Genomic DNA, 23,818 nt, shown 5'->3' on the forward strand with positions numbered 1-23,818 from the left:
ATTTAAGAGGAGTCCACACCGTCGTTTTTCCATACAAACGCTGTCCCCTGTTTCCTCCCTGGATAATGCCGGTAGAGTTATGATTGTTTCCTGAATATCTATGGCCACTATTAGCATGTCCCTATGTTTTCTTTTTTTTCATAATTTTATTATTAAAAAAGATAAGAACGTCCAAAAACCCAAAAAAATGGCAAGATTTTCCTCTGCGTTCAAACACCCAGAAAACAGAACTGGCTTAAATATACAAAAAAATAAATAAAACATAGGAACACAGCTCAAGCCTTGCTTTAATTCTTAATGAAAAAAGTACTTAAATCGGTTAAGTTTTGGAGAAGGAATCAGCGGACAACGAATCGAAGATTTTCTGTTCTTTTATTAGAACTTTTGTCGTGTTGTCTCTATCGCGCTCTGCGGTGGGAGACTTGAGATTGGAGACAGCAATACATTTTCAAATACCTATTTTCAATTTCTCTCGCCCCTGGTGTATCCTCTTAATAACCATGTACTCTATCGAATAGGTCATAGATGCAATAAGGAACTCTACGTCAGTGAACTACGCAGCACCGAGTACTATCGTAATGAAATAGTATAAGATGTAATATCTAGGCTAGGGTATAGATATGCTTACAGCTGGCTTAGCATAACAAGTAACAACATTAGAAACGGGAAAGAATCGATATACTGACACATTTTAGTGATGAAATGGCGGATAACCACACGGTTTGTTAATCTGTCACTTTGACTATTCTTCCGTAGAAAGAAACCGCTTCTATGGTGATTGGTGAACATGCTTAGTCTACAGGTCATCAGCAATTATTGGCGGATTGTTCTTTCTAAACAAGAATGATCGACGTGGACAACAGAACAGGCCAGAGAACTAAAAAAAATCGGCCAAGTGCGAGTTGAACTCGCGCAAAAAGGATTCCGTACCGTTATAGAGCAAAAATAGGCCAAAAATTGTGTTTTTTTCGTATCGTTCGCGTCGGAGTGAGTTCGCGGGGGGGGGGGGGGGGGGGGGATTGTTTCGTCTTGATTCGGTCGTTGCGCTTAAAGCCCGCTATAAAAGCTACGCAAAAGTCTACTAAGCTGTATTTCAGGTTAGTAATTGACCTGGAATGGCACCCTCACGCCGGCTTGGCATTTCTGCGCGGGCGCACGTTATCATGTTTGTATTGTTGCGAGGCCACCTTTAACCGTCGACCAGTGACCGCCCGCGCCCTCACTGTCACTTATCACATATTTTACTCTCCTAATTTATCAAAACACAAAATAATAAAAGCCTTCGTAAAAAAATTCAAGCAGAAGCACTTAGATCTAAGATAAGTATATTTTTATGTAAATATGGATATTATGGCAAATAATTGCATGAAAATCTTGATAGCATTCAGGAAATGCAAATCAATTAAGAGTTAATTGTTTCAGCTGATGTAGGCAAATGGAACATCGCGCGGGGCGCGTCGTGGAAACGCAATTTATTTATTTATTTATTTATTTAGGACCAAAAACAGTTTTGCATGAATTACAACATTAGGTTTAGACATTAGAAATACACGCTACATACAATAACTAATTACAATTGGTCACAGCATGCAATTACATTAAAAAGTAAACGGTAAACACAAATAGAAATAAAAATAAGATACATAAAAACATCTATAAATATGCTTTTACAATAAAATACAGATTTAAAATTAAGAAAAAATAAAATAATGATACAATTCATTAACTTACAATAATTCATTAAATAAAGTTAAAATTACAATGAAAAGGGTTTAATTCAATTGTAAAATAAATTATAAAACTTTTTTTTTTTAAACAATATAAAAAATCATCCATTATTATTAATAATATTTATTCATCTATGCATTTTCCAGTATTCAGATATTTCTTAGTATTATCATCATTTATGATTTAGTATAGATTATTCCTAGTATTTGCCATTTGAGACATTTAGGGTTCTACAAGGAAAATATCCGAAAAACCCAGGTCCTACATATTGGGGTCAGCCACCGCTGGGTCATTTATTTTCAAGAACAAGGCCAAAGACTTGATCGAGTACGATGACATTAACAAAATAATCGGTAATCGGAATTGAACCTTCCGGTAATAACTTAAAGGTTATATTCGAGAGCGCCCCACAAAGTAATCAGCTGAAAAGTTTCTTGTTATTGATTGTACAAAAAATATTGATTATTTCGTGAACAAAAAAAACTGTTCATTGGGCGAAGTCCTTTTAATATATTTCTAGACCATGTATTATTTTTTATGCAATTTCTTTACATAAGAAAAGCTGCTCTCGTTATGGATTTATTGCAAGTTTTCCTACATGTATGACGAAAGGGTTATTGACCTTTCCTCTTTACCTCGAAGAATTTATCAACTTATTGGCTTTTCTTAGGAAAACACAATACAGTGCGTTCACTGTTAGTTTTACCAGGACCGTTATTGCCAAGACACAAGGATCATTCTCGTATAAACTTCGCTATAAAATAACTCTTGAAGGACTCTATGTGTGTACTGTGTACGTGAGAATTGGCGTGTTCGACTAAATGCGATAACATTATTGCGAAAACGTTGCAAGAAATATACGGGCTTGTATAAACGCGAACTAATAGAAATTCTGACGGACTATACATACATATTAATAGACAAAATGACATTATTATTATAATTATTATGAGAAAGAAAACTTTTTTAATTCATTGGCTATGCTAATATTATTCCGTGACAATTCTGAATTATTGAAAAACATAATGATAAGCGAACATAGGAAGAAAGCAAAATACAAGTTTTAGCCGAAAATGTGTACATACGATACAAATTCATAAATCATAACATACGATACACGTATAACAAGTAACAACTACGTTGATTTGGATCAATCAATGAAAATCATCGCATTGGCAACAGTTACTATGACGCACTGATGATGACTGCAAACTCATAGAGGTTGCAAGCAGAACGGGCGCATCAATAACCAGAGTGCTTAGTCATATTGCATTCGCCAATTTCAACAGCGAAGTTAAAATATTAGGTATGTCAAAAATGTATAGGTTTTAAGTATGTGGGGGTATATATGTATGTGGCTGCCGGCTGCCCCAAAGAAAGATCTTCCGACCGAGCGAGATAGGCCGAAGCCCCATTGGCGTCATTTCAGACGTTGTATTTTATGCCTTTCCGGTCACAGAAACTTCGATAGCGCGATGCAGGATTGAGGCGCTAGTTGTACCGCTACAAGTACATACTACATACTTTGAACATACTTATAATAAAAACTAAAGAAACGTAACTCGCATACTTCAACAGTTTTGAAATTGGTTCTTTTTCGCACACTAAAATATGACAAAAGGTAGCATTCGAATCAAGACAACCGCGACGCGAGACCGCTACCAGTAGAAATGCGAAAGTATAGAAACACTGCGGAGATAAACTGAAGGCACAGAATATAATATACTAGCTGTTGCCCGCGACTTCGTCCGCGTGGACTTCAGTTTATAGCGCGCGGTGTCAATAAAATTGGTGTCAAAAGCTTTTTAAAACCCTGGTACCCTTTAAATCAAAATACCCAAAACAGCCGTGTAGTGTGCACATAATATGATTTTTTTTTTATTAAACTTTTTTATACCTTTTAAAGCTTATTTAGCTTTACGCAACTTAGCTGCATAATGCATTACACAACTTTAGCTTTGCCCAATAGCCAATACCCATAGGCCATTAAACTATTTAGTATTTATTATTGGTAGACTGTTGTTTCTGATTTCTATGTTGGTACGTGAGTTATTTAATAACATGTATAACAATCGAAAGAATCGAAATCTTAAATCGACATGGTACCACCTCTTATAGAAATACATATGAGCAAGCGATAGCGCGATCTAGGCGACTCTTGGCGCCATCTGTTCCAGTTTTTGGAACTAACTTAATTTGAACAAATTTACGCATAAACACCCCCTTACAACCCCTTTTTCCAGTAAGAAGTAGCCTATGTCCTTTCTCAGACTTTAGACTATCTGTGTACAAAATTTCATTACAATCGGTTCAGTAGTTTTGGCGCTGTTGTTTTTGAATTTGATATCTAATCTAAGTTGGTAGGTGAGTTCTTAGTTAATAACATGTATAACAATCGAAAGAATCGAAAATCCTAGCTTAACATGGTATCACTTCTTATAGAAATACGCATGAGCAAGCAATAGCGCGATCTAGGGGACTCTTGGCGCCATCTATTTTGAGTTTTTGGAAGTAACTTAATTTGACCAAATTTACGCATTTTCACCCCCTGACAACCCCCTTTTCCAGTTAAAAAGTAGCATATGTCCTTTCTCAGGCTTTAGACTATCTGTGAACAAAATTTCATTACAATCGGTTCAGTAGTTTTAGCGTGAAAGCGAGACAGACAGACAGAGATACTTTCGCATTTATAATATTAGTATAGAACGTGTATAACAATCGAAAGAATCGAAAAGCCTTGCTTAACATGGTATCACTTCTTATAGAAATATGCATGAGCAAGCAATAGCGCGATCTAGGGGACTCTTGGCGCCATCTATTTTGAGTTTTTGGAACTAACTTAATTTGACCAAATTTACACATATTCACCCCCTTACAACCCCCTTTTCCATTTAAAAAGTAGCCTATGTCCTTTCTCAGGCTTTAGGCTATCTGTGTACAAAATTTCATTACAATCGGTTCAGTAGTTTTGGCGTGAAAGCGAGACAGACAGACAGACAGACAGACAGACAGACAGAGATACTTTCGCATTTATAATATTAGTATAGATTAGTAGTATCTACCTGAAGGTACCGTTCCGATCTTTACCGCGGCTAACCGCGACCGACAAAAATTCAAATAGACTACATAGTCTGTGTCATAAAGTGGCATTTTATTTGAATTTTCGTCGGCCGCGGTTAGCCGCGGAAAGATCGGAAGTCGGAACGGTACCTTCAGTTTATCTCCGCAGTGTGTCTATGTATACTTTCGCATTTCTACTGTGGCCATGCTAGGGCTGCAGGAAGCTACTCTCTATGTAGCTCTAGCGGGGATCCTATAACTTCCTATCTGCCTCCCTTACCTCCTGGCTTCTACATTTAGACATTTAGAAAATCTAAATCCCTGCCTACCTATAATAAAGGTCATACAGCCAAGGCTTTCCTCTAAATCTTCAATCTTCAACACCGTTTGTTACCACAGCAAAGTGATACCGGTTTCTAACTTGGCATTATTTATTATTATAATGAATGACAAGTACAGTTAGAATCTGCACGACCCTGACCTGATCTCGGCGTCACTCTCCTTTCTCCACAATCCAGTTTTTGAAGGCTGCTGGCTTAAATTATTGAGCATTTTTTGATAGGACCAGAACAAGGTTTGTGAATTATTGTGGGTGTTCTTGAACAAAGCAAAGTGCGATGTGGAGGCGTTATAAGTTATCCATAAGTACTATAATATTATATTATAAATGTGAAAGTGTGTCTGTCTGTCAGTCTGTTATCTCTTCACGCTCAAACCGCTGAGCCGATTTGGCTGAAATTTGGTATGGAGATACTTTGAGTCCCGGAAAGGACATAGGATACTTTTTATCCCGGAAAAATGTACCTACGTTTCTCACCCGATAGCCGAATTTTGGCGCAACGGAGGTGCAGGCGTCATCTAGTAACTTAGAAGGTTCAGGGCCTGTTTCACCACTTCCTGATAAGTGACGAATAGGCTATCCACAAATTAACTTGACAAATCAAGTATGGAGAATCTGTCAAAAATTTGTGAATAGCCTATTTGCCATTTTATCAGAAAGTAGTGAAAAAGGCCCTAAAAGTGGATAATTTATCTAAGTCAAGATTACCTCCGTACACATCTAGATGACTAATTAAGTACTTAATATTATAAAGCGGAAGAGTTTGTTTGTTTGAACACGCTAATCTCAGCAACTACTGGTCCGATTTGAAAAATCCTATCGAGGAAGGCAATAGGCTATATTTTATCACGCTAAAACTAATAGGAGCGAAGAAATACAGGAAAATGTGGAAAAAACGGGGGAAATTATTGGAAAGGGCTTATCTCACGAACTACTGGAGCAATTTTTCTGTTATTTGGCACAGATAAGAAGTAGACCACGTGAAGGATTGTACATATATGCTATTTTTTGTGGACTAATTTGTCTGTCAAATATCTAATTTACGCGGGCGAAGCCGCGCGGAACGCCATAATCACAAATTATGAATGTTTTAAGTAATATTATTACTTATTTTATTTTTCCATCGTTTTGGTCAATGGTGGCCCCGTGCGAGTTTCTTACGCCGGTTCGTCTATCCGGGTTAGTTCCCGAACCGGTGGCAGGCCTCATGTAAATGTTCTAAAAGTGTTAATTTTTAACCGAATTAGAAATAAAACATTTTCTATAATCAGCAATGTTTGTAACATCGATAGTTTTCGCAGTCTGGAAGAGACATTATCGCAATTCGCAGCCCTCACACCTGTGCTTCCGCTGCCGGCACAAGGTCTCGCGGAACTTGCTAGTTGCTACAGCCTACAAGTAGTGCTGAACCTATATCGATATTCCTGTATCGATAAAAACTTTCAACGATATACAGGATCTAACAAAACTAAGTGATAATACTTAAGGTTGTGTATGTATTCCTTGTAGTGAGTTCATTGTGAAATTTGTGAAAGTAGCAGCGCTGAAAGACTAACATTTTGTTGTGATTTGTATGGGCAAATGTCCCTGAGTCACTAGTTTTCCCATAAATACAAAAGTGAAAAAAAAAGCTTTTTCGGGGCTGCAACTTGTACAGTGATGTACACGGGAGTCAGGACCCATACATACCCTAACTAAAGTATTAAGTTTTGTAACAACCTGTATAATAATTATAATGATTAATGACCAGTAGTGTTTTACTTCGAAACTGATTAGAAAACCGACAGTTTCAGAATCGTCCTGAATCCTACACGATGTCTACCACCAATTCCACCATAATATTATTATAACCTCTACCAACTACCACGGTCTATATTTTACGAAGATACTCTCTGTTGTATAAAGTATTTTTCAACAATTATACCTGATAGATGTGGAAATGTCGTGCAGGATGTGAATCATTGTTGTTTTTGCTGTTGTCTCTTGTTTTTAGTTTTAATTTTATTATTATTATTTTAGATTAGTTGTTGGTTTATTGATTTAGATGTCGTTTTTCCCCTTTTTACTGTTTTAACTATACTTTTTATTTACACTGGTTTTAAATTTCTAATTATAAAATGCTATGATTAATATTGAAGATATAATATTTTTAGGTACATTCCTGATATTTGTGTCTTTACTCTTTTCATCTTAAAAATAAACTTTTGTGACTTGCTGCTTTCTATATTGTTGTGTCATAAGTTATATAAACTTGCATCTGTGAACCCGGATTGATGTCCGTGACGTCACCTGTCGGCCCAGCGGAAGATCAGCGCTGATTGCTTACAGTCAGCATAATATGCTGAGCTGCGTCGGCTTGTGCTCGAAAACATTTTATGATGTATGTATTATTTATTGTAACTAAACTATGTATGTTTTCCTGCACAAATAAACATTTTCTTTCTTTCTTTATGATTTCGCTAGAGTCAATTCCGTTCAATATTATTTTACCTTCGTCATTCTCTGATCTGAGGTAACCCTAAAGGAGTGAGCACACTGAGACGGGCCGTGCCGGGGCTCAGCGTGCCGGGGCTCATTGTGGAAACGGATGCGCGTATCGCACACTGTGTCGGGGCGCAGCGGATTTCCGCTTCCATACAAATTGTATGGAGGCGGATTTTTGCGAAGAGCCCCGGCACGCTGAGCCCCGGCACGGCTCGTCTCAGTGTGCTCACTCCTTTAGGGTGAAGCCAAACGAGCGTAATTTGTGAGTTGTGACTCACTTATGAGTCGCAGCCTCTCTCAAATCCATTTTTGCCGCGTTTTAGGTTTTGGTCCGCCACTGCTATTATATCTCCTGTGTCGCCAGGATCGACAGCGGCATCCAACCACGAAAAATCTTTGATATAATCTCCCCTGAGCCCGCTACCTGGGAACCCGCAAAGAAATTGTTCAGAAGAAGATAGGAGGAGTAGGAAGTATGCAATTGAGCTATTCATCTTGACTTTTATTTATAAAGCCGATCTCTAAATCGAGTGTTGGCCACACTTAAGTTCATCTTATCAGTGCAGTGTTGTGAAGTAAAAAATTTTATTGTACAATCAATTTCCCCATCCAAGGTTCAATTGTTTCAATGTTATCGATAAGATGATAACTTCATTTCACACTTATCGTCAATAATAATAATATAATACTGTAATATAAATAAATCGGCCAAGTGCGAGTCGGACTCGCGCACGAAGGGTTCCGTACCGTTGTCACACACAGAGCAGGTAATGTAAAGATGTATATTATAGCACGATACATCTCTACATCTTTCTATAGAAATCGTCAGGAGACCACACACAGCAGCTATAATGTATATTTTTACATCTTCGTATCTTAAGATACAGAGCTATATGAAAATATACATTTATATTTTGATACATCTAAATACATCTCAATATATTTCTGTATATTACGATATATCTCTTCTCTTCATAGGGTGTTCAAAAATTTCTGTAATTATATTATAATTATGTGTATGATAGACAGTGTTGCCACTTGCCACCTTAGCACAGCACTTCACAGCAGGTACTGCAGGCAGTCTGTTCCTCAGAGCCTATATTTTCAATCAAATATCTTCAATCCACATCGTTCTGTTTTTGGCACAATATGTAACAATGCGCGCATCAAAATTACAATCTGAATCATCTTCTGATGAACTATCTAGTGAATCTAATAGCAAGTAACTCGAAAGGCCATAGTATTACAACATTAAAAATAAGAACAGCCTGTATAACACTTTAGCAGCTGAAATGTGCGTCAAGCGGGGCGGCTACCATTGAAATGTAGGGAAAGATACCTTACATTACCTGTTGTGTGTGTGATACATTAATATAATGTAAAGATATACATCCCGGGATGTAATGTACATTAATATACATTACCTGCTCTGTCTGTGACAACCTTTATAGAGCAAAACTAGGCCAAAAATTGTGTTTTTTGTATGGGAGCCCCCTTTAAATTTTTATTTTATTTTATTATTATTCTTAAATATTGAAGTAGACATATAATTAAGGCCTTAGTAAAAATATCAAGTGCCTACCTGTTGCTATTATTGATATCGAGCAAAAAAGGCCAAAGAATCCCGTTTGTTGTATGGGAGCCCCCTTTAAATATTAATTTTATTTTGTTTTTAGTATTTGTTGTTATAGCGGCAACCAATATATATACACAATCTGTGAAAATTTCAGAACTCTAGCTATAGCGGTTCTTGAGATACAGCCTGGAGACAGACAGACAGACGGACAGACAACAAAGTCTCATGAATAGGGTCGGGGTTTCATCCTTCGGGTACGGAACCCTAAAAATGTTCGCCATTATCAAACGTGGCCTCGTTTGTAGCATATTACGCATTAAATAAGGTTGACTTTGCCTCTACCTTTTGCTGACAATTTTGCAAAAAATAATAACTTTGTTTACGTAGCTGCCGAGTGCCGGCACTTATTATGATAAAATAATTACACATAATATTACGTAGCAAACAACACACAATTGATATTTTGTTTGAGATAACGTGGTACACAATTTAATAGTTTCTTTATAAAAGTTGCAGGAATCTACATTTTAATTGTAAAATTAGGGTAATTTCCCCTCTGTGTTTTTAAAAATAAAATTCACAGAAGTTAATAAGCCTTTTCAAAAAATTGAAAGCTATGAGTATTGATAACCTTACAAAGAACAAAACTAATGCGATCTTCATCATGTTTAATTAAAGTTCTACAAAGATGCGCGTCATTTTACTTCTGGGAAATTTGCAAAAATATTATTGTCTACTCAGTAAACATTTAGGTAGGAAATACCTAAGTTTATCAATTTGAATAATTCACATCATCGCCTCTATCTCATATTTTACATATTCATTAGCAACTTCGTGCCAAAACGTTTGTGATGGTAACAGCGTAAATATAGACGATGTTTATTTTCGTGGTGGATAGAAAAATAGCTGCTTCACTCGTGTCTTTCAAATTCCAAAATAAAAAATATAGCTCTGGACGAAAATGTCACCTTCGATAGCCGTAATCGCAAAGTATCCCCCAGAAACGTGAATGCCAAACGGAAAAACTTGCAAACTAACCGACTACTAAAGCATCACTTTGACTTTAAAAAATAATAGCTAAAAACAAGACTACACCGCTCCTTTCCAAGCAGTTCAAACATTTCTCTAACTGTTCGCGATGAGTGATGAGTGATGACTTCAAATAATGATGGACAATAATTATAAAAAATACGGAGGATCTTTAGAGATCTTTGTCATTTGTGTATGGTTTTCCACGCCGCGCCGCTCCGCCTACGCCTTTATCAAATGCATATTTTTATCGGCTTGTCTCCCCGCACAGCTGTTTACGTTAACGAGTGGGCACAAACTCGACCCCGTCAAAACAAAAGGACACCTTCAGAAACTTTCTGTACAAAGTCCGACGATGACGCCGACGTCAAATCTATTTGCAGTACCGTGACGTGACGTTCCACGTGGTGGTGACCGGATGTCTGGTTTAAAACGTTTACGGCTAATTTGTTATGGCCCATTTACATCGATGCAGTAGCAGACGCCAACAACAGGATACTGGAGTGGGACAATTTTCTTCTCTTGCTAAAAGGCGGCCACTCTTTTTTTATGAAATAAGGGGGCAAACGAGCAAACGGGTCACCTGACGGAAAGCAACTTCCGTAGCCCATGGACACTCGCAGCTTCAGAAGAGCTGCAGGTGCGTTGCCGGCCTTTTAAGAGGGAATAGGGGAGGTTAGGGATGAGAAGGGAATAGGGTAGGGGATTGGGCCTCCGGTAAACTCACTCACTCGGCGAAACACAGCGCAAGCGCTGTTTCACGCCGGTTTTCTGTGAGGACGTGGTATTTCTCCGGTCGAGCCGGCCCATTCGTGCCGAAGCATGGCTCTCCCACGTATAAATTGCTTAACTGTATGGAAAGAATCGTATAATTTTTTTCTATTTTAGCTGTTTGTGTGAAGGAAAGCCGATGCGATGGTCATAAACCTTATAAACTTTACAAATCTGAAATCACCAACAATTATTTCCTTTTATCCAACTAGCTGATCTCCGGATATCCGTGGAAATACGTCACGGGCGCACGAGAATAGCTACGCGACTTACATCACGTTGGACTTCGCACCTGTGTACTATATGACAATATTACATGTAACTGATAGTACAAACAGTACACAATATGTGCCTACATATTCAGTCTGAAATCTGAATAGATATTATTATCTACATTCTCAAGACAGTCATGGAAAAGGTTGTTGCTAAAGCCTTACCTAAAAGCGATTTGAAAATAGAAAATATTCTGCCTTGACATTCCTCTTTCAACTCATCATAATAGAAGTCCTTACTTGGCCTACTCGGTACTCCCCTATCATTGTTACTAGTCCAGCTACAAAATAGGAAGAAACTTGGTCATTGACCTATGGCTGCTTATCCCTTTAGTTGCACTCACAAATATATCCAAAGTTAATATCATAAATGCGAAAGTGTGTCTGTCTGTCACCTCTTCACGCCCTAACCACAGAACCGATTTTATCATTAATTTGGTCATTTTATAAGGCGATTTGAAAGAGGAATGACATTGCATTGTATTTTCCTTCATATCATAGTATATATATTTAATAGCCTATGAAATGATAATGTTATTATATGTATTTTATCTCATAGGCTTTAACATAAAGTACCATCCCACTCGGCCTTTTATTGATATCAACTATCACGATAATCCACTTTAGATAACAGAGAACAAACAAACTGATGTTTTTATGTGATAATCTTGCAGTAATATTTAAAAATAATTGCAAGGCCAAACTGTCACTGATTGTATTGATAAGTGATAACTGATAAAAGTAAAAAGTTATTATTTTGTGAGCTGTATGTAAAAAACTTCAAATAATAAGTAAAAATTATTCCTATTTATATTTTAAGTATTTTAAGTCTGTTTGTATACCCATTTATAATGCAATATGAGCAATAAAGTGTTTATCTATCTATCTATCTTAGTTGCTCATGTTTTTTCTTAGGACATATTTTATACCATATAAATAATGAATTAGAAAACTACTGAAATATTAAAAGAAACATTTGTGTAACAACAATTAAACATTTTCCATCTTTCATCCAGACATTTAAAACTTTCCAGGCTCATAAAATGCTCATAAATGTTGACATTGGCCAAGCTTAACATTATGGCTCAGCGCCAATTATATTATCACTATTAGAAATAGACAGGTGTGGAAAAATAAGCAAATAGATATTATTAAAGGTTGCAAACTATTTGAAAATAGTAATTTGTAGGAAGTTCTATTTCAACATTAGATTTTTACAGAATATTTACCTATTATATAATATTATATTATATACAAGCCCCAAGAGCCAGCCGGCTGCCGGCATAACAATTGAAAACCTATTGTGTCTGTGATACCAACAATGGACGTATTAAAAGGCTTTTAAATAAATTGAAAAGTAATGTTAGTTACCAGCAATGGTAATAAGAAAAAGGCTACCGGGGTATGTGGGACTCCCTGGGGGCTCAGGGCGCGCACGGGCATACCCACTAAAAACCCCAATGGTGTTACCCACTAAAGACACGTTATACGCGGAATACAACCGCGACCCTGCCAGAAAACATAATATGTATGTGACCTAAATAGTCTACTTTGAATTTAAACAAATAGCATATCTGCATGGGCGTAGCCACACTGGGGCAAGTTGGGCCGCTTACCCCACCTTGGCTCTGACCTATAAGGTGCCTAACTAAACAAAAAAAATTGTTTTCAACTAACTACAATCATAATATCCGTACAGCTCGACAAGGCTTTAAATGAACGTGGCGAAAAAAGGAACTAACGCTGCCATCATACAAAAACATCATTTTTGACAGTTCTCTTTTACCAGCAGCACTCCCGCTGCTTTGGTAGGTTGACTGCTGCCCCACCCTGAGCTCAAGCCTGGCTACGCCCATACACATCTGTTTACCATTATTATTAGTTACAAAATATCCACGGCCAAACATAATATCTCCCCCTTTTTTTGGATGCTGGTTAAAAATTCATTCATGTTGTTGATTTTAACAACAGTAATAAGTAGTACAGGCTGTTTAGTAATCATGACAAGTGCAAAATAACAAAATAAAGTTGAAAATTATTTATTTTGTATTTTATTTATTTTGTAATATTTGGGTGGTTTACAGCTAGCTACAATAAAATATGCTATGTGTAATGGTTTATAAAAAGCCAATTACAACCCTCCACAAGTAGTTAATTGATAATTATGTGTTTAGTTTTAAGGGGAATTACAAGGTATTTCAGAATCAGAATCATTTATTTAATTAGAAGTTATAATACCTTTTGAAGTTACTTTAGACAAACACTTGTGGACTTGCACTTTGAATTCAGAACTTGTAAACATGTTTTTAAACTATGTAAATTGTAAATGCTAACTTGTTTGCTATGCTAATATATTTTGAATTGTAAATTTATTACAATGTTTATCAGCAAAGTTTTTAGAAAACTTTGTTCTTTTAAAATATTATTTGGTTGGTGGTTATTGGATCCTAGTGTGTTTAAATAATTAAACATTAAATATATTAAATAATTACTAGAGATCGCCCAATGGTCGAAATTCAACCTTAGTTTCAACGACATTAGGACTACTAACTACATTTTGTAAAAAAATATTGACTTTATCATATTTTCTTCAACTCTTGTCTCTGGGACTCAGCTGATCTCAGACTGGCCGTGTAAACATTGTCTAAAAGTAGCTAAGATTCAATAAAAAAAACTATAATCCATTTTCAATTTGTCACCTTGTTGTCAACAGACTTCAACCATAAATAAAAGAGTATAATTCGTATGTATAGGCCTTGTCACTCAAAAATCTGTAATTTTTCCTAGTGTGAGTGTTGTAGTGTGTGTAATGTTTTATTTGTTAAAAAAATGTATGATAAAAGCATAATTTCAAAATAATATTAGCTTGATGCACTCCTTCACCATGTAAACTATAACTGTGCAAAATTTCATTCACCTACGTTTCCCCGTTTTACCTCAAAAGGGATACAAAGTTTTTGGCTCACATATTAATATATAGATAATTTCAAAATAATATTAGCTCGATGCACTCCTTCACCATGTAAACTATAACTGTGCAAAATTTCATTCACCTACGTTTCCCCGTTTTATGTAAAAAGGGATACAAAGTTTTAGGGCTCACATATTAATATATAGAAGATACACAAGAACACATATTCTAATTCAAATTTTCATAATAATTTATGGACTTGCTTAAATTTACTAGAGTTGTAATCACACAAAAATCAGCGAATTAAAGCACGAGGTTTCGAATTGAATTGCGTAACGCCCTAAAAACATATCAGCTTTTTGTCCAGCCTTGGAGCAGAGTGTAGACAACATCTGACAAGTTATTGATTTGGATGAAGTTACGAATTACTAACAATACAAGAATCGGACTTACCGAAGTCGATAAACTGCTTTATTGACAGCGGAGAGGGGTTGAACTGGGAATAAAAGTCCAGCATCTTCGTGACGTTGGTGAATATTGTACCCGCCAGCCTCATTTTCATTTCTTATTTCTCAATCGCAAACACAAAAATTGTACAAATTCACCAAGTGTTGATTGTCTGTTTAAACAGTAGGACACGACATAATGTGAAAACTTTACGATACTTTAACTAAAGATGCAAGTAGCTAACACAGATCCACAGTACATACGCGAGGACACGATAAATCACACTGATAAAAACACGATTTTCCCAATGGTCAATCAACAACAAAAAATTGAAAACACGGCTGAAATTGTGACAAGAAACTGTCACCTGTGACATACCACAGTATGACAATTGACAGCGTCTGTCAACTGTCAAAGTTTTTTTTTTGTTACATGGTTAAAACTTGTATATAAAATTCCAATCTCGAAAATGTGCTGATAATTGATAAATCTCAATGGTGCTGTTTGTTCTCCGCATTGAGATACCTACTGTTCTCCGCATTTAAAAGTTAATATATAGTCCGTCAAAAAAGTCACGTTTCCGGTGTGGCCTCTTATGGCCACACTGTATCCAGTCACTATAAAAGATTTTGATAATTTATATTAAATACAGTTTAAAAAACACGTTGTAAATCATAAAGTTAATATATCTAGTGGAATAGAGCAACAATTTCGAGCTGTCAAACGAAACCGAAATTGGTTTCATCTGTGTGTAAAAATATGTGTACGTATACACTTACACAAGCATGATTCAACATGATTTACATGAGATTAAATTGTCAACGTGCGGCACGTGCTGACTGGACGTCAAAAAAAGAGTGCTGCTGTCATGTATCACACGTCTCTTTTTACCACGCAGTGTTACTGATAGTGACATCTCTCTTGCTCGGGCCTTTGTTTCTCTATTCCGCTAGGTATATTAACTTTATGTTGTAAATAATATTATGATTTATATAAGAGCATTTCTCTTTTAATTTGCCACTTTTACATTATACCATGTCCCACGACTTTGAGCGAAAAAAAATTATTCATTTTTTTTTAATTAGCCTATGCTGGGCAAAGGCCTCCCCAAGGGTCTTCCATTTTTCTCGCTCCTGCGCCACCGTTGACCAGCCTGGCTGGTATGCCTCCAGCTCATCGCGCCATCTCTTTCTTGGCCGGCCACGGTTGCGTCGTCCGTCTTCGGGTATCCATTCAGTTGTTAGCTTTGCCCAGCGGTCGGGATGCATGCGGCTAACGTGGCCAGCCCAATCCCATTTTAGTTTTGCCGTCTTGGCTCCTACATCCTTGATACCTGTTTGGGAGCGCAGTGTGGTTTTTCTTATTTTGTCGACTAGTTTTACTCCCAACATACTGCGCTCCATCGCCCTTTGGCATACCCCGAGTTGGGACTTTTGCGAATCGGTCAATGACCAAGTTTGCGCAACCGTAGGTTAGGACGGGCTGAATACACATGTCGACGAGTCTACGTTTCAGGGAGATTGGTAAATCTCCCTTCATCAGCGTCTTCATGGACCAGTAGCTCTTCCAGGCGTTTTCGATTCGTCGATCGACTTCCTTCCCTTGTCTGTTATGAAAAGAAACTAACTGGCCCAAGTAGATGTACTCGTCGACATAGTGTATTTCGTGCTCGTCTACCTCGACCCTACGTCTCGTGCTGTTGGTCGTTATTTGAGTTTTGGACCTGTTCATTGTCAGTCCCATCTCGAGGCTTGCCGTGCTTAGATCTTGTAGCATGGTTTGAAGGTCTGTGGCTGTAGGAGCAAAAAGGACAATGTCGTCGGCAAAGCGAAGATTGGTTAGCTTTTTGTTATTGACTTCAATGCCCCTCTCTTTCCATAGGTCGTCCAGCTTTCGGAAAACTTTCTCAAGGACACAGCAAAATAATTTTGGAGCAATTTGTTCACCTTGTTTAACTCCTTTCAAAATTTGGAACTTATGGCCGGTGGTGTTAAGTTTAATATCAGCTGTACTATTGCTATAAATAACTTGAAGAAGTTCGATGTATGTAGGATCTATTTCGTGGTTATGTAAAGATTTAAATATGACCGAATGCTTTATACTATCGAAAGCTTTAGTAAAATCTACGAAGGCTAAATAAAGGGGTTTATTAAATTCTGTATATTTTTCTAGTAGTTGGTTAAGAGTATGTAGGTGGTCAGTTGTAGAAAAGTTATGTCGGAATCCGGCTTGCTCTGCTGGCTGATGTATATCAAAATTATTCATATAACCCACATTATTTTTTGTATTTGATCTTTGCTCAATATTAATAAGATTCAATTTTCGACTGCTTTGTTAATATAAAACCAGTAAATAGCGGTAAAATTAATTAATAAACCATGTCCCAGAAAAAAATCCAAAAAGTAATTTCCTTGTGTGTTACCATTTTAGTACACTTCAAGAAATATAAAAACTACCAAGACTGGCATTATTTGCGCTGGTAGCTGTTACTGTTTAATATTTATGCGGCTAATGTTTATTTCATTTAGTTTTCATTCGACAAAATACACGAGTGCACGTCACTCAGTTCTGACAGAAGTTGTTAGGATTTTATTGAACATGACACTCAATTATGAAGTTGACAGTCAGCTGCTAAACTGCGAAAAAATGAAACGAACGCAGCTAATAATATGCTATCATAAAATACTTTTAATAATTATTATTCCCTAATTTTATATAATTCTAACTTTCGCCCGCGGCTTATCATGCGTTAACGTCTATCCCTCGGGGACCGTTCTTTTTGCCGGGATGAAAGGTACCCTGTCCTTCTTTATACCCCAGACAACGTGTACGTATGAAAGTTTCATGATGATCCGCTTAGTACTTTACGCGTGAAGGCGTAACAAACAAACAAAGTCACTTTCGCATTTACTAGCTAAAAGCCGAGTTTTGTGAGGGCTCGCGTCGTTACACCTTGACTGACTGATGATGGCACATTTACATGTAAATAAAAATTACTATGTTAAAGCACAAATCAATAGGCGTGATAATTTTTCCGTAAAGTGTACCACAAAATGTACAGGTTGTGGGATATACTAGGTCTCGCTTCGCTCGCCCTGATAATAATAATATAAGTACTATCTTTTACCCGTGACTTCGTTCGCATGACGCATGTATGTAGTTTTCGTCACTAGAAGTGCGTTTAATCAAATAGTTCCTTTGCCATCATATTGGCATTCCTGTCTGTTAATAACGTAAACACGGTAGACACGCTCTGCGGGTATTCATAAATTTTACTGTATTTCAGGGTGATTAAACTGATGCTGGTAACCCTATTTCCCTAAGCTGAAATGGCGGCAACCTGAGTTATTCACATTTATTGGGCCCCCGTTACGTTTTTCACGTTTACAAAACACTTTCACTCTTAACACCATCATACTTTCACCACTCTTTAATGTTTTCGGCATGAATTTCTTACGAAATCACAGTAAAACTTATGAATACGCGCAGAGCATGTCTACCGTGTTTACGTTATTGATAGTTAGTAATGCCAACATGACGCCAAAGGAACTATTCGATGGATGAAACGCACTCTAGTACATATTAATTCCATGGCTGTGAGTACCATAGATAAAGTATTATAGTATAGATGTAGTCTTAGCCCGTCATCGCGTGGCCATTTTGTGCTTTTTTTCATACAAGTAGTGTGCGTTTATTTTCTTGAATATTTCTATTTGTCGATTATTTCGAAGCACATTATGATACAGGAAAGAAAGTCAATTAGTTCATGATATCGATTAACTATAGTTCAAGTGATGAGAATCCGTAAACACACGTAAAAAGCTATGCAATTTTTGTAGGCAAATTATTAATTGATTTGACATTTTTAGCACTAATGCCTTATATAGCACGAATAAGGGATAATTAAACTTATAAATTATCTTTTTTGCTTACAAAAATACCGATTGAAAAGCCCAAAAACGTTGTTCAAAACTTACGTATTTAATGTTAAATCCACGTGTTTGAGGCATTCTTTGACCATTCTTATGGTTTATTAGAGTCTGGCTAGCGAAAGATGAGACTGGCTTTTTATTCCAAAAATGATTATGGTAACACTGTCACTAACGTCATTGTCACCTATAGCATCTGTTGTTTATGTGTCAAAGTCAAAAATATTTATATAGTTTACGTGATTTTCTAATTTAAACATGACGAAAACTTTGAAAGGAGATTTGCGAATACTGCTTTTTGCTATGATTAGTAAATACGAACAAAAAAGAAGTGAAAAGGATGCAATTTTTAAACAAAAACAAGATTGTTTACATGAAATATCCCAGTGCATTGGTAAGTACAGGTAAAAGATTTTGATACTTTCAATTACAATTAATTAAAATAATTATTATTTATCATGTAATTGAATTTATTGTTTTGCAGGTAACATGGATGATGCAAAGGATTCAGCAAGTTATAATATCAAGCATAAATAAATTAAGAGATATGTTCCAAGAAGAATGTTTAAAGGCAAAATCAGTTCCTTGATGAGATTTCTTCTTTGATCGGTATCGGTAAGACCCTAACGTTACAAAAAAAAAAAATACCTGAAAGCAACCTTGTTATTGAATGCTAACTTTATTTATGAACATATTTTCAGATGTCAGTGTTTGTACCCTAAAAAGGATTAAAAAAGAAGGCCAAATAAATAAAGGCGTGTGGTTACGGGAGTTTGGCTGGGAGGTGTTATTAATGCATCCGCTGTATAGTCCTGACCTTGCACCTTCAGATTTCCACCTGTTTCGGTCGCTGTCCTTAGGCAGTGTCAGGTTGACATCACTGCCAAAACCACTTGTCGCAGTTTTTTCATCAGAAGCCCCAACATTTTTATAGCAATGGGATCGTGTCCCTACCAACAAGATGGCAAAAATTTGCTTTATAAAAAAAACCTATTATAAACAATATATAAATGCGAAAAAAAAATCCGCAACCTTTGATTTTCTGTGTTGTTTTTTCATCTCCTCTTAATCCTTGGTTTTTAATCAACTTGCAAGGGGGGGTTATTAGTTTCAGGCATGTACAAGTATGTATTAAATAAACATATTTGAGTATTTAAATCAATACAATCTATGATGCTTGCGAGAATTTGTGCTAATACATTTTTAATTGCATAATAATATAATATAGGAAATTATTTAAATTAAATTATATTTAAGCTTAGGAACAGTAGGGACAATTTAGTTTAAGAAAATGAAGATAATTGTTTGATTAAATTATATTTTGTAATATATTTCATGATGTACGGTGAGTATTAAAGAAGAAGTTTTAATACTCCGACAAAAACATGCAAGAGTTTTCGTCAAAAACAAAACATCATGAAATGTATTGCAAAATAAAATTTAAGTAAACAACAACAATAAACTTATTTTTCTTGAAATGAGTTATCCAAACTAAAATATAATATTATTGTCATAAATAATCAAGTATCAAAACTATAATTCCGACTACAGACAAGGTTGCCATACGTACATTTTTTAAATTTGCCGCCTTTTTCCAGTCTCATCTTTCGTTAGCCAGACTCTATTTAGCGGAACCACAGAACTCAACAATATCTAGCATTAAATGTTCACTAAAAACCTTTATTAACACTTTTATTACATGAAATATGCAGACTTATCCTTTGTTATGTCCTACTAAGTAGGACATAATATTACACGCTTTTGACGCTTATACACCGATATAAGGCTCTCTCCAGTCTATAGTACCTCAATGGTGAGTACCGTAGTCCGTAATTTGTCTTCTTCTTCTTCTTTTTTTTTCATATAATGGCACTTCGGCTATAACCATGGCCAGTGTCGAGTATAATATTATGGCGGGAAAACAATATTCTTTAATAAAATTTTTTCTATATTATCGTCAGGTCAGTCAGGTCTAAAGTCTAGTCAAAGTCTAAGTATAAAGTCAATACAGTCAAGAAGTCAAGTCAGTCGATTCAGTAAAGTGGTAGGACGCTTTACTGAAAATTTTGATGGAGTTTTGGAGGGAACACAAAAGAGCACGTTACTAGTTATTACATCACTTTCCCACACATGTGCACGATAACTAATATTTAATGGTTAATATCCTACCAATATTACACATTAAAAACTCAGATAACACAATTTTAGGAAAATAATATAAAAACACAATATCACTCTTTCACATTCTCCCAAAAAACCTTCTTCTTTTTAATTAATGGCTCCTTTGTGACACTGACTTGTGAGTCGCCAGTCCGTAATTTGTATTCTGTGTGTTTGTTTGACTTTGACATAATATTGTTTACAATTTGATTTTCAGTAGGTAATTTCTTTCTTTTGCTTTCTTTAATATTTATCACAGACCACAGTTATTATCAAAGAGGACATATTCACTACGTTTGTTATTAATAATGTTTTTTTATCGAAAACGTTTTGTTGTCAACTAATGTTAAAAAATTTCACTTCTGCAAATATTTCAAATAAACTTTGTTACATCAACTTATTAAACAGAAGGGTAAGTCTTCATGAAAATCATAGTAATAATTTTACTGATCATATATTATTATCTCAACATAATATACCTATTACTAATTATACCTATGTATTTGTATGTATGAACCTTTCATTACAGATGGTGCACAAAGTATTTGTTTATGGAACACTAAAGAATAATGAACCAAATCACAACTGGCTGACAGATCCTGAGAATGGAGTAGGGTGTTTCATAAGTGAGGGTACAACAAAACAAAAGTATCCTTTAATAATAGCTACAAAATATAACATTCCTTTTTTATTGTTCAATCCTGGACAAGGCCATCATGTCAGAGGTAATCATCAGTACAAGTTGCCTGTAAATATAGAGGCAGTGTAAGTTCCTTTTTTAGGTTTCCATACCCAAAGGGTAAAAACGGGACCCTATTACTACAACTTCAATGTCTGTCTGTCTCCAGACTGTATCTCAGGAACGGTGGTAGCTAGAGAGTTGAAATTATCACAGATTATGTATTTCGGTTGCCGCTATAACAACAAATACTAAAAGCAAAATAAATTTATATTTTAAGGGGCACTCCCATACAAGAAACATGATTTTTTTATCATTTTTTGCTCGGTATCGATGATGAGAACAGGTAGCCACCTGAAATGTTCACAAGATACTTAAGTTATATTTATCCTTTAATAATTAATAATAAAATTTAAATAAAATAATAATTAATAATTCCCATACAAAAAAAAAACACACATTTTTTCCTATTTTTTCTCTATAGTGGTACAGAACCCTCAGTGCGCGAGTCCAACTCGCACTTGGCCGATTTTTTTATTTAGATTAATATACATTGTCTTATGTCTGCATAATATCATTTGGGTGCAAACTTTTTACAATGAAAATAAGAAGTTAACTAACACTTCATCAATCGCCAAGCAGCAACAAACTGTCATATAACAATTGATTTATTATGTCTGCGATTCCCATGATCGAGGTATTAAGATATTATGAATTTTACTATCTACATATTTAGTACTGTGTATACTTTCAGGTGAAATTTATGAAGTGGATGATAAAATGCTCAGTAAACTAGATATTTTGGAAGACCATCCAAACTTTTATGTCAGAGAAGTTGATGTAATTATTACAAAAAATAGGTAAGTACCTTACTATTTCAATATACATTTTTATTTTATAAATATACTTTTATTTAAATAAAACTGCAACTTCTTTTTTTAGTGATGGACAAAATGGTGAGGAGAAATGTTGGGTTTATTTTTTGAAGCAGTTCCGACCTGAACTGATGAAGTTTGAGCAATTCGAAAACTACTCAAGTGCAGGTTCCCATGGACTTACGTATATGGAAAGGTCAAAACGTGATTCTAATTATAATTATAAATCAGAAGTTCATAGTGGATATAACTAATGCAATGCAAACAAACTAAAAAGTTAGCATAATTACATAATATACTTATTTTAAATTTATAGTATTACAACTACCATAATAAGTTTTCCTGCACCCAGAGATGAAGAGATACAGTAAATTGTGTTCATTTCTTGAAACTTAAAAACTTATTTTGGAAAGTAGTAAGTATTAATTTTAAATTTTTTGATTTCAGCAATAACGAATCAACTTTAGATGATCTTGACGACTTTTTGGAATCATCAAAGGAGCAATAAGTCACTCTTATATTACCTTGTTATTATTAACTATTATTTATAAAACCTACTTGTTTATGAAATTGTTATTATTATTATAATGTTATTAAACTAAATTACAAACTGAATGATTTGATGTATATTATCATTATTAATAATAACAAATGTAAAGTATGGTATAGAAGAAATTAAAAAGTGGAAACATCATAGTGTCATCCCTTTTTTTTTTAGATTGATTTGAAAGGGATGACACTATGATCTTGCCACTTTTTATTTTCTTCACCGTCTTGACAGACTGTACGGTACTTTATTAAAGTATGAACTACCACCATGCTACCAGTTACCACTTACCAGTTACCAACTTACCACCGACTACCTGTAGTTAAAAAATAAATTAAAAAAAAAGATGGGTTGCACTCCGGGAGTGCCGGCAGAAGTGAACTTAATTATTAACGTTGTGCATTATTTTTTTTAACCCATTTTTTATGAAAATCTATTTTTTAAAAATCTATTTTTTTTAATTAATTGAAACTCTCACAAATTTTTTAACCCATTTTTTATGAAAATCGATTTTTTTGATTTATTGAAACCCAATCGATTAAAAAATATCGACAATGGAATAAAAAACAATCGATTGTTCGATTAATCGATTTCGATGTTACAACACTACTCTCCAACCGTCTTACGGTTTTTCAATCAGCACGAAAATCTGACGCGAGTTTCACAATTTTTAACTACTGTATTACTTTGCCGGTGTGCGTGTATTTCAAAATGGTTTAACATTACGCGGGCCACTTAATATAATATAAGGTCCCGGCGGGCTACATCATACATTGCGGCCCGGGGGACGCGGGTTGGGAGTTGGGACTTGGGCAGGGGCGGATCTTGAATTCGTGGGGCCCTGGGCTAATCCTGCAATAATAAACAGGCAAGTCAGTCGAATAGATAGAGGGCTCATGGACTCAATCTTCTTTGTAACAAATGATAGATCAGCATCGGCATTGATTTCTTTGGATTTTTCAATAAGTTTGCTTTTAACTTTCTACAAACAAGGATACGGTAGACAGGTA

General features: G+C 35.6%; 2 protein-coding genes across 8 annotated transcripts in view; one reads left to right on the forward strand and one right to left on the reverse strand.

The window, feature by feature from the left end:
• Window positions 1-14,952, reverse strand: part of LOC121739653 (pyruvate dehydrogenase (acetyl-transferring) kinase, mitochondrial) — a 32,748-nt gene extending 17,796 nt beyond the window's left edge. Inside the window, exon 1 of the mRNA XM_042132163.1 lies at window positions 14,625-14,952. Coding sequence (XP_041988097.1) covers window positions 14,625-14,733 — 109 coding nt within the window. The 5' untranslated portion in view covers window positions 14,734-14,952. The remainder of the gene's footprint in view (window positions 1-14,624) is intronic.
• On the forward strand, window positions 14,368-22,822 carry LOC121739656 (putative gamma-glutamylcyclotransferase CG2811). 7 transcript variants are annotated; one of them, XM_042132174.1, is made up of 6 exons: window positions 20,909-20,927; window positions 21,116-21,119; window positions 21,229-21,432; window positions 22,141-22,246; window positions 22,329-22,457; window positions 22,709-22,822. In XM_042132174.1, exons 3-6 carry the CDS (start codon window positions 21,237-21,239, stop codon window positions 22,767-22,769), a joined length of 492 nt encoding a protein of 163 aa, XP_041988108.1. In that variant the 5' UTR covers window positions 20,909-20,927; window positions 21,116-21,119; window positions 21,229-21,236; the 3' UTR covers window positions 22,770-22,822. The 7 variants fall into 7 exon arrangements, with proteins under 7 accessions (XP_041988106.1, XP_041988107.1, XP_041988108.1 ...); XM_042132172.1 differs by lacking the exons at window positions 20,909-20,927; window positions 21,116-21,119 and adding an exon at window positions 14,368-14,380 and having other exon boundaries at window positions 21,236-21,432; XM_042132173.1 differs by lacking the exon at window positions 21,116-21,119 and having other exon boundaries at window positions 20,900-20,927; window positions 21,237-21,432.
• Window positions 22,823-23,818: the final 996 nt, after the last annotated feature.

The sequence above is a fragment of the Aricia agestis genome, chromosome 2 (genome assembly GCF_905147365.1).
Source record: "Aricia agestis chromosome 2, ilAriAges1.1, whole genome shotgun sequence".
Classification (NCBI taxonomy): domain Eukaryota; kingdom Metazoa; phylum Arthropoda; class Insecta; order Lepidoptera; family Lycaenidae; genus Aricia; species Aricia agestis.